Source organism: Sporothrix schenckii (assembly GCF_000961545.1).
Source record: "Sporothrix schenckii 1099-18 chromosome Unknown Cont44, whole genome shotgun sequence".
Classification (NCBI taxonomy): domain Eukaryota; kingdom Fungi; phylum Ascomycota; class Sordariomycetes; order Ophiostomatales; family Ophiostomataceae; genus Sporothrix; species Sporothrix schenckii.
Window position 1 is genome coordinate 1325235 of NW_015971145.1, and position 12142 is coordinate 1337376.

At 56.2% G+C, this 12142-nt stretch overlaps 4 protein-coding genes across 4 annotated transcripts; 3 read left to right on the forward strand and 1 right to left on the reverse strand.

The window, feature by feature from the left end:
* Positions 1-863: 863 nt before the first annotated feature.
* Positions 864-2150, forward strand: SPSK_09312 (endoglucanase; the record flags this gene model as incomplete). The annotated part of the gene is made up of 1 exon (XM_016735887.1): positions 864-2150. One exon carries the CDS (start codon positions 864-866, stop codon positions 2148-2150), a length of 1287 nt encoding a protein of 428 aa, XP_016587154.1.
* A 1748-nt stretch (positions 2151-3898) lies between these two features.
* Positions 3899-7007, forward strand: SPSK_08439 (uncharacterized protein; the record flags this gene model as incomplete). The annotated part of the gene is made up of 4 exons (XM_016735036.1): positions 3899-4183; positions 4248-4772; positions 4871-5625; positions 5681-7007. The coding sequence occupies 4 exons, from the start codon at positions 3899-3901 to the stop codon at positions 7005-7007; spliced, it is 2892 nt and encodes a 963-aa protein (XP_016587155.1).
* Positions 7008-7430: 423 nt separating this feature from the next.
* Positions 7431-9524, reverse strand: SPSK_08754 (uncharacterized protein; the record flags this gene model as incomplete). The annotated part of the gene is made up of 1 exon (XM_016735342.1): positions 7431-9524. One exon carries the CDS (start codon positions 9522-9524, stop codon positions 7431-7433), a length of 2094 nt encoding a protein of 697 aa, XP_016587156.1.
* Positions 9525-9981: 457 nt separating this feature from the next.
* On the forward strand, positions 9982-10380 carry SPSK_10017 (uncharacterized protein; the record flags this gene model as incomplete). Its single annotated transcript, XM_016736580.1, has 1 exon — positions 9982-10380. One exon carries the CDS (start codon positions 9982-9984, stop codon positions 10378-10380), a length of 399 nt encoding a protein of 132 aa, XP_016587157.1.
* Between the last annotated feature and the right edge of the window lie 1762 nt (positions 10381-12142).

Below are 12142 nucleotides of genomic sequence, written 5' to 3' on the forward strand. Positions count from 1 at the left end.
GGCAGGCCATGTGAAGGACCATAGGCTGGGAAGTCTCGCCCACGCAAGCGCCCACGCAAGCCGCCTCGAAACACGAGCAGCCACAGAGGCCACGGGTTGGTCCAGATCTACGAGGCGCAAAAGCACACGAAGAAAATCGCAAGCAAATTGACTGCAAACGTCAAAAGGCACAAAGGAGATCCGCAAGTCGCAGAGGGCAAAGGCAAGTCGACCCGTCAATTTGATCCGGCGGCGCATTCGGGTGCGGCAAGTGAGAATGCGAAAAGAAAGAAAAGAGCGTAGAAAAGCCTAGAACAGGCCAAAATCTTAGGCGCCACTGCGGTCAGATTTGGAGCTCCGACGCTTCCGCTCGCTGCAGCGATCACGTATCCCGACCAGGCCGAAACACCGCCTCGACGGCTCTTACACATGCGCACCCGCCCATTTTTGACCGCGATGTCTCTCCTCTGAAATTCTGAGACTGTTTTTCATCCACCTCGCACTTGTTTCATTCCACATTCCATTACTCAGTGGTCTAACTTACGACTTACCATGGCGTAGCGGAGCTGGCTGTGAAATAGAACACGTATTGAAACCTCGAAACGTCGAAACGTGGAACGCCCAAACGTCGCAAAAGTCAAAAGATCGAAACGCAATAACCTCGTCGTCGCGATCATCTCCAACCTCGCTTTCTGCCTCTCCCTCGTCGTCTCGTGTGTCACCTCGGTTTTTGCATCGACTGGTCTATACCGAACGACCTGTTCGCACCTTCCCCATCAGTCCAATTGCGCCAGCCTCGCCTGGAGCCTCGCCGCCGACTCAATCTCATCTTATTCACCCCCCACTTCATTTTGTAGACCCTCCACCTTCACATACCGCCCGCCATGTTGGTAAGGCTCCAGTCCAACACTGCCCGCATGTTCCTCATCCTGGCCATCCTTCTCGCCGGAGGCTTCCTCCACTATTTGTGGAAGAACGAGGCCGCTCTCTCCGCGGCCTGGATTCCTGATGCCGGCGCCCGCCTGTTCGCCCAGCGGCCCCTCGGCTCCCCTCACTCCGAATCCTACATCAACCACTACAAGCTGCCATTGCGCACCCGCGGCCGCAACATTGTCGATGCCGCCGGCCGCCGTTTCAAGCTGGCCTCCGTCAATTGGTACGGCGCCAGTGACGAGCATTACATCCCGGGTGGGCTGGACGTGCAGCACCGCGACACCATTGCCAAGACGATCCGGTCGCTCGGGTTCAACTCGGTGCGCCTGCCGTACGCCGACGAGGTAGTGATGCGCAATCACGAGATCCAGGTGCCGCCGCACCTGGTCGCCGCCAACCCAGATCTCGTGGGCCGACCGCCGCTGGACGTCTTTGAAGCCGTCGTGACCGCCTTGACCGACGCCGGGATTGCCGTCATTGTCAACAACCACATTACGAGCGCCACCTGGTGCTGCGGCGCCGACCCGTGCGACGCTGGCTGGGCCAACGACCACCTGCCGGCCGCGCTGTGCCGCGTGCGCCAGACCGAGAACGACTGGATCGCGCACTGGGAGACCCTGATGACGCGTTTTGTTGACAACCCCCATGTCGTGGGCGTCGACCTGCGCAACGAGGTCCGCGGCCTCTGGGGCACCATGAGCTGGGACCGCTGGGCCACGGCCGCCGAGCGCTGCGGCAACCGTTTGCTGCGGCTCAACCCGGACTGGCTCGTGGTCGTCGGCGGCACCGAGTCTGGCAACGACCTGTCGGGCGTCGCCCGTCGCCCTGTGCGGCTCGACCTGGACCACCGCGTCGTCTATTCCGCCCACGTCTACTCCTGGTCCGGCTGGGGCAGCCGTGCCGGCCGCTACGCCCAGCGCGGGTACGCCTCCTTTGTCGCGTCCATGCGCCGCAACTGGGCCTACCTGGTCGAGGGCAACCTCGATCCCGTCTGGGTCGGCGAGTTTGGCGCGCCCCATGAGCCGTCCGTCGGCGACGCCAACTACTGGCAGAACCTGCTGCGCTTCCTCAAGTCCGTCGATGCTGACTTTGGGTACTGGGCCATCAACCCGCGCAAGCCCGCCGCCAATGCCTCGGAGACGTACAGCTTGGTCGAAGACGACTGGCTCACCCCGGTGCTCGACTACCGCATGCGTGACATGGCCGAGCTGATGCAGCTGCAGACGGACGAGCTATAGGAGAGAGGGGGAAGGAGGTCGGACTGTTTTGGAGCCGTTTTGGATTGCTTTCGAAATTGTCTGTTTCGACGGGCGTCCTTTTCTTGTTTAAGTTTATCTTTTGGGTGTGCCATCTCCTTCCATGATACCAGGCACGGATCGCTAGTCATTTTTTTCATCTTTGCATTTTTTTTTTAGATTTATGTTACAATCTACCTTCGATTTACGTCATGCTCATATGCAAAACCAACTCCATTCCCCGACTTCTGCCGATGCCAGGTGTCTGCTTTCGCAGCCGCTTTCCGGCTCGAAGGCCTGGCAAGGCCGTAATTACCGCCCAAAGTATGGCTGAAAGACAAAATTGACTGGCTGGCCACCCGTCTAGTCAATGCAGGAAGGCACGTCCCGTGTCTACAGCGCATTGGTTCAGTAGAGGCGCGGGTGGCTAAACCAGCGCAAAGACAACAAAACAGTGAGAGTGCTAGGCAGGAGCACATAGCGGCGCCTGCGCTTTGCATGTGGGGGCTTAGAAGGGAAGGAGGGCGCATGCCGCCAGCATCTCGTCCCAAAGACAAAATGATACATTGTGCTGCATCAATTTTTGTAAGAATAGGCCGTCACACTAGGTCGTCACAACGGCTCTGGCCGCCTGCGGTGCTTATGACGAGCGTCTTACATTGTCACTTCTCATATTGCCCGACAACCCACTGGGCGTCAATTCAGGGCAAGCGCTGCACGCCGTAATTATTATGTAGGGATCTAGGACCGGAGCGCCAAAAGTACTCTGTATTCTCCACAATATCGGCCTGTCGCTCCTTCCTCGCTGAGTCAAACGTTGCAGAGGCTGTATCTGACTTGTCGCCTACCAAACAGGCCGAGTCAAACGGCAGGAACAATCGCATTCACCACCCCGTTCTTTCCTTCGCAGACAATGGCCAGGATATAATTACGTCGTACATATTTTGCCCGTGATTCGCTCTCGCCAACTTTTCTGTCCTCTTTTCTTTTCTCAACTTGCACAAGCCAACATGCCACTCGCAGCCTTGTGTACACATGTCGCCACCAACAGATAGGTAGCCAACCCTAGCTCTACCTTTATCATTCACTGTCGCCAATCCAGTTACGCCCCCGCGTTCTCCCGATTCGTCGCATCTGTCCTCCAACATCTACATCGAAACAACAACCTCGCCCTTTTTTTATTATCTCTTTCTTTCACGACTCCCTCACTACGTGCGCACGCAGCTTGCTATATTATCCATCCGGTTATGGGGTAAGGAGAACGAACGGACAGCAGCCACCTACAGCAGACACGACTGACTGGGTATATATGGGCCACTTGCTCCACAGCGAACAGAATCCCCTTGCTTTGATTCCGGCGGCCCAATCTAGTCATCCGGTCCGGTCCTCGCGCACGCCACTGAATCCACAAAATACTGGTGACTGTATCGATTTGCGCCCAGTCGCCTTCTCATGCGCAAGCACTCTCCCAATGCTCGACCTCTCTTGCCAACCTCGATGAGCATCCCAACAAACCCCTCTCTGCCACTGCTACCACCTCAGATGCACCAACATCGATAACCCGACCTCCTGTTTGTCGTTGTTCCCTGATCGGCTCGCTCGCACAAACAACCGTTTCCCGATTGCCCGATCCCGGGCTCTCTTATAAAGCAGCCCATTCCACCCACCCCACGATCGTCTCACCTCACACCTATCTCTTACTGCGAGCTACCAACTCTCGAGAGGGTGCGCGAGACGCCCTGGCCCTCTAAATGGCCGACCATCCGCCAGCTCTGCTTCCACTCGACAACAGTCCCCCACCGTTTCAGTTGGTCGTCTCCCCGGCGGATCTTGCTGCCGATATCGCCGTCCCCGGAGATCCTGTGGACGACCCGCCAAGCACCACAAATACGTCCAACAGCTTGACGTCCACACCTCCCACCGCCCCGTATGTCCTAGCCTTACAACCATGGAACTATCGGACCCGGTACTCTACCCAGGATGTGCGCAGCGTCTGGGTGAAGCCAGTGACAGGCTACCAGAGCATCGAGAGACGAGTGTGTACTTCCAGCCTCCACTCTCCAACCATGCGTCAAATCTCAGGCTAACATATGTGTGAAGTTTGGTCCCAAGGCACGAAAACGGATATATGCACGTTTGCATGGCCAAATTGCCGACGACGACGAAGCTACTAATTTCCAAGACCAATTGTATGACAGCGATGGCGACGGCCAGTACAGCACGGAGCATAATGGGAACAACAACAGCAGCGAGAACCCCAACGGGGGAGCCATTAGCACAGGCTACGATAGCGACGGTGAAACCCCTGGCCATCACACCAACGCCAACAGCAACGAAACTCTGGACGCAGAGGACGCAGAGGACACCGAAAGTCTACATATACACGACCCCGACACGGAGGACGATACGCCGTCTGAAGAGGGTCTTCCACCCACCGGCGACGCGGAAGCTTTGGAGAATGCTTTCACCTCTCTGAATGGCGGCCCTCTCAATGCGGCCGGCGAACCAGGACCACCAGTCCCTCCAGTACAACCCAGCATACCGAGTGCTCAGCCACGCTTCCCACCCGCTCCGAATGTTTCTCGCGCACGCATGAATCTAACGGCCCTATCGCAGCGGTACAATGTGAGCTAACCGCGAGCCAACTAAGGTGGCAGGCGTCAGCCTGGCCGTGGCAAGCTTTCCTTACATGCTAACGTCCTGCTTTTTTCTTTTTTTTCTAGCTCTACTTTGCCGTATACCAGGCCGAGATCCACATCTTTCGACCGCAGCCAGCTCCGGAGATCCTGCATGGTCCTCTGCTTGTTCTGAAGCCTCCGCCAACGGCAGCGGGTCGCCAACTGGGTGGGCACATGAGCCACGACTTCCCTCACCAGGCGAACCAAATCAAGATTGGCGATTTCGGTGGTATGGAGATTGTCGTGCTTGCGTACGACGATGGCGATGTCGTCGCATACTACACGCATCACATTGTGGCCTATGTCGAAAATATCCCAAAACGTCGACACCGGGGTCCGCAGCGTGCCAGGAGGCTACCAAAGCCGTTCTTCCGCGAGACCGTCGGAGCCACCGCCTGGGGCCTGGCCATTCACTCGCAGTCTCGCCTGATTGCCGTGAGCTCCAACCTGAGGGAGGTCAATGTGTTCGCGTTTGCCATCCAGCCTCCAAGGGCGGACGATCCTTTGCAGCACAAAACCCAGCCCCTCGTGGTGCCCAGTGATGACCTCTCGCCAACCACGTACGCGGGGGCCAGCGCACTGGAGCTCGAGTCCATGCTTCGCCAGCGCGACCGGTATTGGCGCATTTTGCTCCCCATTGGGACATCGGGCCATAATATTCCAAGTATTGATTTCATCAGCGACCCTGCTGGCATCGCTGAAAAGGTCGCCGCAGTGGATATCCTTGGCAGCATTTTCATCATGGACATCTGGAAAGTCGGTAGCCGGCCACTCAAGATTGGCTCGCCCTACAGGTCTGGGTAAGTGTTTCTTCTGTCGATCCGTGTCTCTTCTTATCGCCACACTTGCTTCTAGTTACAACACGCAATTACTGACAGGCGATGGCATCAACAGCATGAACATTGGATGGGGTGTCATGGTCATTCCCATGAACATGTTTCTTCCCACGAACAGAATGCCTGCGCCGTCAGACCGACGTGTGCTGAATCGATGCCTCTTCCCCAACATTGACGGCACCTTTTACTTCTCGTACCTGAACGATCCTGCCCGGAAGAAGCCGAAATACACGCCGACTGCCATTGATACGTCCGAGCTCGATACGGAATCCGATAGCGATAAAAGCATGAGAGACGATGTCGATGATACGCAAATGTACGGGAGCGGCTACGAAACCGAAGATTCCAGCGACGACGATGACGAAGAACACGGACGCGACCGTGAGAACCGTGAGCAGGACGGCGACGGTGGCATGGACTACAGCGAGGAAGACAGATACAGCGACGATTCTCATGTGGAAGACTCAACACCCTACACTCATGGGCGAACTGAAAGCACCGGTAGCAACCCGTTTGTCTTTGATCCCGCCACGATGTCAAGACACTGGGATGTTTTGTTGAAACGCAACCACTGGCCGGTCGTACCCAATATGCTGGATTTGAAGAAGGACGCCAGATCGCCTTTCCGTCTCGGCATGATTATATGCCCGAGCATTGGCGTGACTTGGAGTAGCAATAACCTGCAGTCCCTCATCGGCACACTCAAGAACGCGCGTTGGCGCTTGGCCCACACGCTTGAAGAGAACCTCCATGAGTTCCAGGTGCCTCAATCCAAAGAGGTCACGGACATGGCGCGGCGGTTCTTTCTCATCCGGACATACTCACAGACCGTCGAGCTGCTCCGGACCGACCGCACGGAGACGCCCTTTTACATACAAAATGTCATGAAACCGCCATCACGACTACCATTTATCCTGTGGGACATGGCACACGACTTTTTCCGCTGCAGCCTACTGCACTGCATCCCCGAGATCAATCTGGTACTGGTAGGCAACATGTTTGGTCGCGTGGTGCTCATCCGCCCGCTGAAAAACCAGCAGGCAGGTTCGCCATCGGCCCATATCAACGCGCCGGACTACGCCTTCCGAGTCGAATGGACGCTGCCGCTGGCCCGCGACGAACAACAAAAACTACGTCCGCCGTGCTGTCTGCTCGGCATGGCTGTATCTGCTGTCCCTGAGCCTGGCTCTGGTCGATTCGGCGTCACAAACACGCGCACACCAGACCGGACACAACGGTCAAGGCGCTGGCGGCTCATCCTGCACTACATGGACCACTCCATCTTCCAATACTACATTGAGGAGACCAAGCCGGGTGTCAAAAAGCTGAAAGTGCGTCCTTACTAACCCACGGCTGATGCAAAGAGGACAAACTATCGATCTATTTTTTTATTGTTCATGTTTTATTTCGTTTTCATTATTATTTTACCCCTGCTCTTTAATTCGTCTAGATGAAACATTTGCACAACCGGCGTTTACAGAGTTTTTGTTTAGGGGGGGTAGGGGGCTGTTTTTGTTTTGTTATTTGAGCTGCTTTTGCGTTTTGCGTATCGATACCTTGGGTCATCAAAATTGGGAGCATTACAGGCGGCGAAACAAATTTGGCTACTAGTATTTCTATTGCTATTTTTTCTGTTTAGGGACAATGTATTTCAAATCGGCAAAATCGTCTCCGTGTCGTCCACCGGTATACTATCCTCGACCAAGAGACAGGATACACGGCCAACTGGAGATCTAGCAAGATCTTGCGGAACCGATACCAACAAGGCCTCATCGCATCCTCTTTGGCCGGCGCTCCGTGGGCGTGTTCGTATTGGAGCCATGCCGCTTGTACCCGGCCATTGACAGCGGCGGGACTAGCGACGGCGCCTCCGACGCCTCCTCCTTCTCTGCCGCCGCGTTCATCATAGCCAAAATCTCGTCTAGCCTGCGCATGTACGGCTCCCGATAGCCGTTGACCTGGATGCGGCGTCGGATGCGCTTGAGCTGGCTGAGCAGGTGCGTCTGGTCGTGCAAAGGTGCTAAGACGTCCAGCAGGAAGAATTTTAAGCCCTTTTCGTCTGACGGTGACGCCGATGATGATGACAACGAAACAGAACCGTCCGAGTTCCCGACCAGCCGCTGGTACAGGTTACGGTCGTCCTGGGTGGCACCTACGTGGGCGTCGCGGTTGTGGAAGAAGACGAGGGCGTAGAGGATCCAGACGAGGGCACGCCCGGCACTGCGGCGGGCCCAAGGTTCGGGAGGGCGTGGCAGCTGGCGCTGCAGAAGGAGGTGGATTTGGTGGACGGCGTGCTCGACGTGCTGGGCGGCCCAGGCAACTGTGACGCTGCCGCTGCCTTTGTCACTGAAGGAAGGCGGGTGAGGTGGTGCTGGCGCTGATGCAGACGTTGCGTCGGTGACCGTGATGATGGGTGTGGCAGCTGGTGCTGCGGTCCGCCTCGTCCGCGGGTCCGGTGGTGGCATCAGCAGTCGAGACTGCTGTCGCTGTTGGTGCTGTGTCGATAAACGAACTTCGAGCAAGGCCTCAAGAACGGCCTCAACGCGCTGCTGGATCTTGCGGAACGGGTCGCGTGCCTTGTCGCTGGGCGCGAGAAGCTTGAGAAACATGGCAAAGAACTCGTCGTTGGAAACAAGAAGGCGCAAGACAGTCCGCTGCAAATCGCCCCGCTCAACAAGATCACGAACGACCCGCGCCTGCTCGTCTTTTGCTCCTCGATGGCGCTGCTGCCGCCTTTGTGATTCGTTTTGGCGCTGAATCCCTCCACCGCCTTCACGTTCGCCTGCATGGTCACTGCTACGCGGGCCCTTTTCGATGCTGCCCGCCTTGGCAGCCCCCTTTCCCTTGTCCTTTCCGGGTGGACCCTCCTCGTTGTCCTCCATACGATCGTCGTCGTTGTCGTCGTCGTCGTCGCTCGAGCCTCCGTCTTGCTCCTCGTCGTTGTCCTCTCGTCTCTCGGTACCCCACAGCAGACTCTCGAGCTCCGGCTGGCTCTGGTCAAAGATCTCGGGAGCATATGTATCCACACTCTCGTCGTCCTGTACACCGTCCAGTCCGGCCAATATCTCGCGCGCCTCCCGCACACGGTGCCGATTCAGACGCCCCATCGACCCTGTCACTGGCGGTCGGCCCGCACCACAGTGCAGCGTGTTGGCGAGAATGTCAATGTGGAAGCCCGCAATCTTGGCATACGCATCCTGTCCACCGGCACCCATCGCGTGCGGGAACGCGGTGGCGCCGTCCAGCACGAGCGGCTCGTCCGGGTGGTGGTCGTGCAGCGTCTGCTTGGCAATCTGGTCCATGAGCCACACGAGGTGGCGGCAGGGCGTGCTCGCGGTGCCTGTGCAGTTGCAGCTGGGGCGAGGAATGCGGCTGGTCGGTGAGCCGATGCGGATGGTGCGGGGCACGACCTCCTGGAGCTGGAAGGCATATACGTCTGGGTCGTTGCTGATGCCGCACCACTCAATGACCATGGGCGGTGTTTCTTCGGGTGCCGGGGCGCGAAACAGCTCGCGGACGAGCTCTTGGGTCTCGTCGTCGAGGCTGTCGATATTGTAGGAGAGGTCCGTCAATGGCGACCGGACAGGGCCATCGTCTTCTTCGTCTTCCTCGTCTTCGTCATCATCATCTTCTTCATCATCGACGTCGTCAACGTCGTCAACGTCGTCATCGTCGTCATCGTCGTCACTTTCACTATCATTCTCTCTACTTTCGCTGTCGAGTCGACCTTGTCCCTTTTCTTCGTCGGAGCGATGTCGAGAGTGCTCACGCGACGTGGATGGTGCGTCCCCCATGGGGCCCCCAGGTGTGCTTCCGGAAGCACTGCCTTCACCATGTCCGTGTGATCGAGTAACGGGAGTCATGCTGGGTCTACTCAGCGACAGTTTGCTGAATTTGCTAGTGGGAGGATGCATTGGGGTTCGGAGTGTGAGATGAAGTGAAGTAGGCACGAAGCCTCCCAAATACCGTTGATGGTCTTGGTCCGGTGACTATATGGTCGATACAAAAAGGACAATATATGCCTTTTATTTTGTTTTACCCCCTTTTGCTGTTTTTTGTCTTTCAGCCTCACCGATCGGCATCATTGACACATCTTAATGTCAAGGCGACCACACACGCCTGGACATGCACTCTTTATAAGCCCTCCATGCAAGCCTCTCATCTCCACATGAACATTGCCCTCTGTCAAATGAGCTTTTCCTGCCTCATCCAACGGGCTTGGCCGTGAGGAAGGCAGCTAGCTAGCTTGACGTTTTTAATTCGTCGTTGTCATAGTTATCATAATGCAACAGGACAGTACTTACCACTTGTGGCCCCAGGATGTTGTTGATGGGAGTGGACGAAAGGAAGGACTGTGGGTCAACATGGATTCAGGTCGAGGAGGTGCCGTGGGAGGGACCCGAGAAAGCGGCCACATCCTCTTCCTTCTGGAGGGTGTGTGTGTGTGGAGGGAAAGAGAGAGAGAGAGGAGAGAGCATTGCTCCGGGGGTGTCATACTGCACACCCCTCTGCTACCCAAATGTGCACGTTGACAAAGAGATGGGGGCAGCCCCCAAATGGCCAATCCCGATCAAAAACAGCCGCAAAACTAACCATGTAAAGGGGGTGTGGTCTAATCTTTACACCGCTACCCGATACGGCGCGTCTGCATACGAGAAGATGGAGAGGGAACGCAAGGCGGCTATGAACATGGGAAGGGGCCAACAGGACGAGAGCTAAAAGGGCGCAACGACGCAAGTGTGCATTCAACTGTCGTATGTCTTTTTGCATCGACCTGAGATGTACAGAGTACAACGTATCTGCTTGAGTCGTTTGCGTCCGGGGTCATCAGTGTGTTCCTTACGACGTACAATTCCTTGTACTTTTGTCTCGGTGTCCGGAAATACTCATTCATGTCTGCAGAGTGGTCCTCTGCAAACGATGATGACGATGCCGAGAAGGGCGTTGACCGACGGAATCCTTTGGAATGCAAAATGGCGTCTGGCATATGCTCTAGTAGGCGCAGATGCCACAGCTGTCCATCTCTGAGAATCTACAGAGTGCCTTGGAGGATGGACAATGAGGTGGTGGCCGCCCAAGAAGGGGACCAGAACAGCCACAAGCGAGAGGCGCGGTCGAGCTGCCAGTGCCGGTCGCATCGAGAGGCCGGAATGTGTGAGAGCAGTGAGGAAGAGAGTGGGGACCAAAGAAGAAAAGAAAAAGGACGACAATGCGGTGTTGGTCTGCCAGTTCCTCCGTCTTTCACGATGTGGTCGTGTGGTTGCGATGGGGTGGATAGTTTGGATGGTTTTGGATGGGTGTGGGTTAGAGTTGAGGTCGGCGGCTAACAGACGTCATGGGTGCTGCCCTTCATTGGTCAATGGCTGCCATTGGCCCGTTGTTTTGTTGCGGGAAGGAGTGGGGTCAACAAAGGCAAGGAGCGGTGCAGTATTACGACTTTACGAACGAATCCGCAAAATGCGCCTTCCGCTAGCAGTTCCTCCTTGGTCGTATCACATCTATTTCTCCGTGCTGGTCATCCCTGGACAGTAAACATGCAACCCGAGTATGAATTAACAATTGTCATAACACCTTTCGACAGCCGGGTTTGGTCGGTCGTGCCTCCCTTCCTCTCTCTCAGCCTGCTCTCTTTCTCCCTCGGGAACGCTTAAGCAGCGCCCGTCCAATGACGATCCTACGCCCACCTCCATCCCGCCGTCTATTGCGGCGGTTCGTCTCTGCGACCCGTTTTGGCGACCAAGCTTGGCTACCAGCAAACTTGTGACATTCTGCTGCGCTTCCTTACGCCTACGGTGTCCACCACGTCTCCGAGGAATCTGCCCATGAATCCACGTTATCTTTTGCTCGGCTAACTCGCTGTTGGGTACGAACTAACTTCCTGGGGCAAAGCATGCCGCAATACGCCGCACGCATACCCATTGTCCATTATCCGCGATCTTTTGGCGCCAGGCTCGGCATGATGGATTGCCCGGTGGGACAGGACCGCCAAGGGACACAAAAGAGTCGACGTAGTGAGTTGGCGTCCGGTTGCATCCGCAATCGGAAACGGATTTATCCTCGTCTCTCGTTCCTGGTTTTCCACAGGACGGACATGTCAAGTGATGAGCGTCCGACGAGGCCCAAGAAGAAGAGGCCATTTCGGGGTGCAGAGCAGAGTCGGACAGCGAGGCAGACAAAAGGCTGGTCGTCCATGTGGGCCGCTTTACGTGCTATTCTCCTTTACCCCTATCTCACACCGAACCACAATACGCCAACGACATATATATCCAATAGACAAAGTGCCTTGTTCAGTAGTTCGCTATGCTTCTTCTAGAATGCGACTGTGGCCACCACAACGGGCCGCTGTAAAACAAAGCCCGATGGATCAAGGGGTGAGCAGGAGGTGTCAGCGGTGCTGGCAAGGAGGGTTTTCAATCGAATAAAATATGAATTTGAACAAGAGGAAAACAATACTCCAACGAGACATAAAAGCACAGAAGAA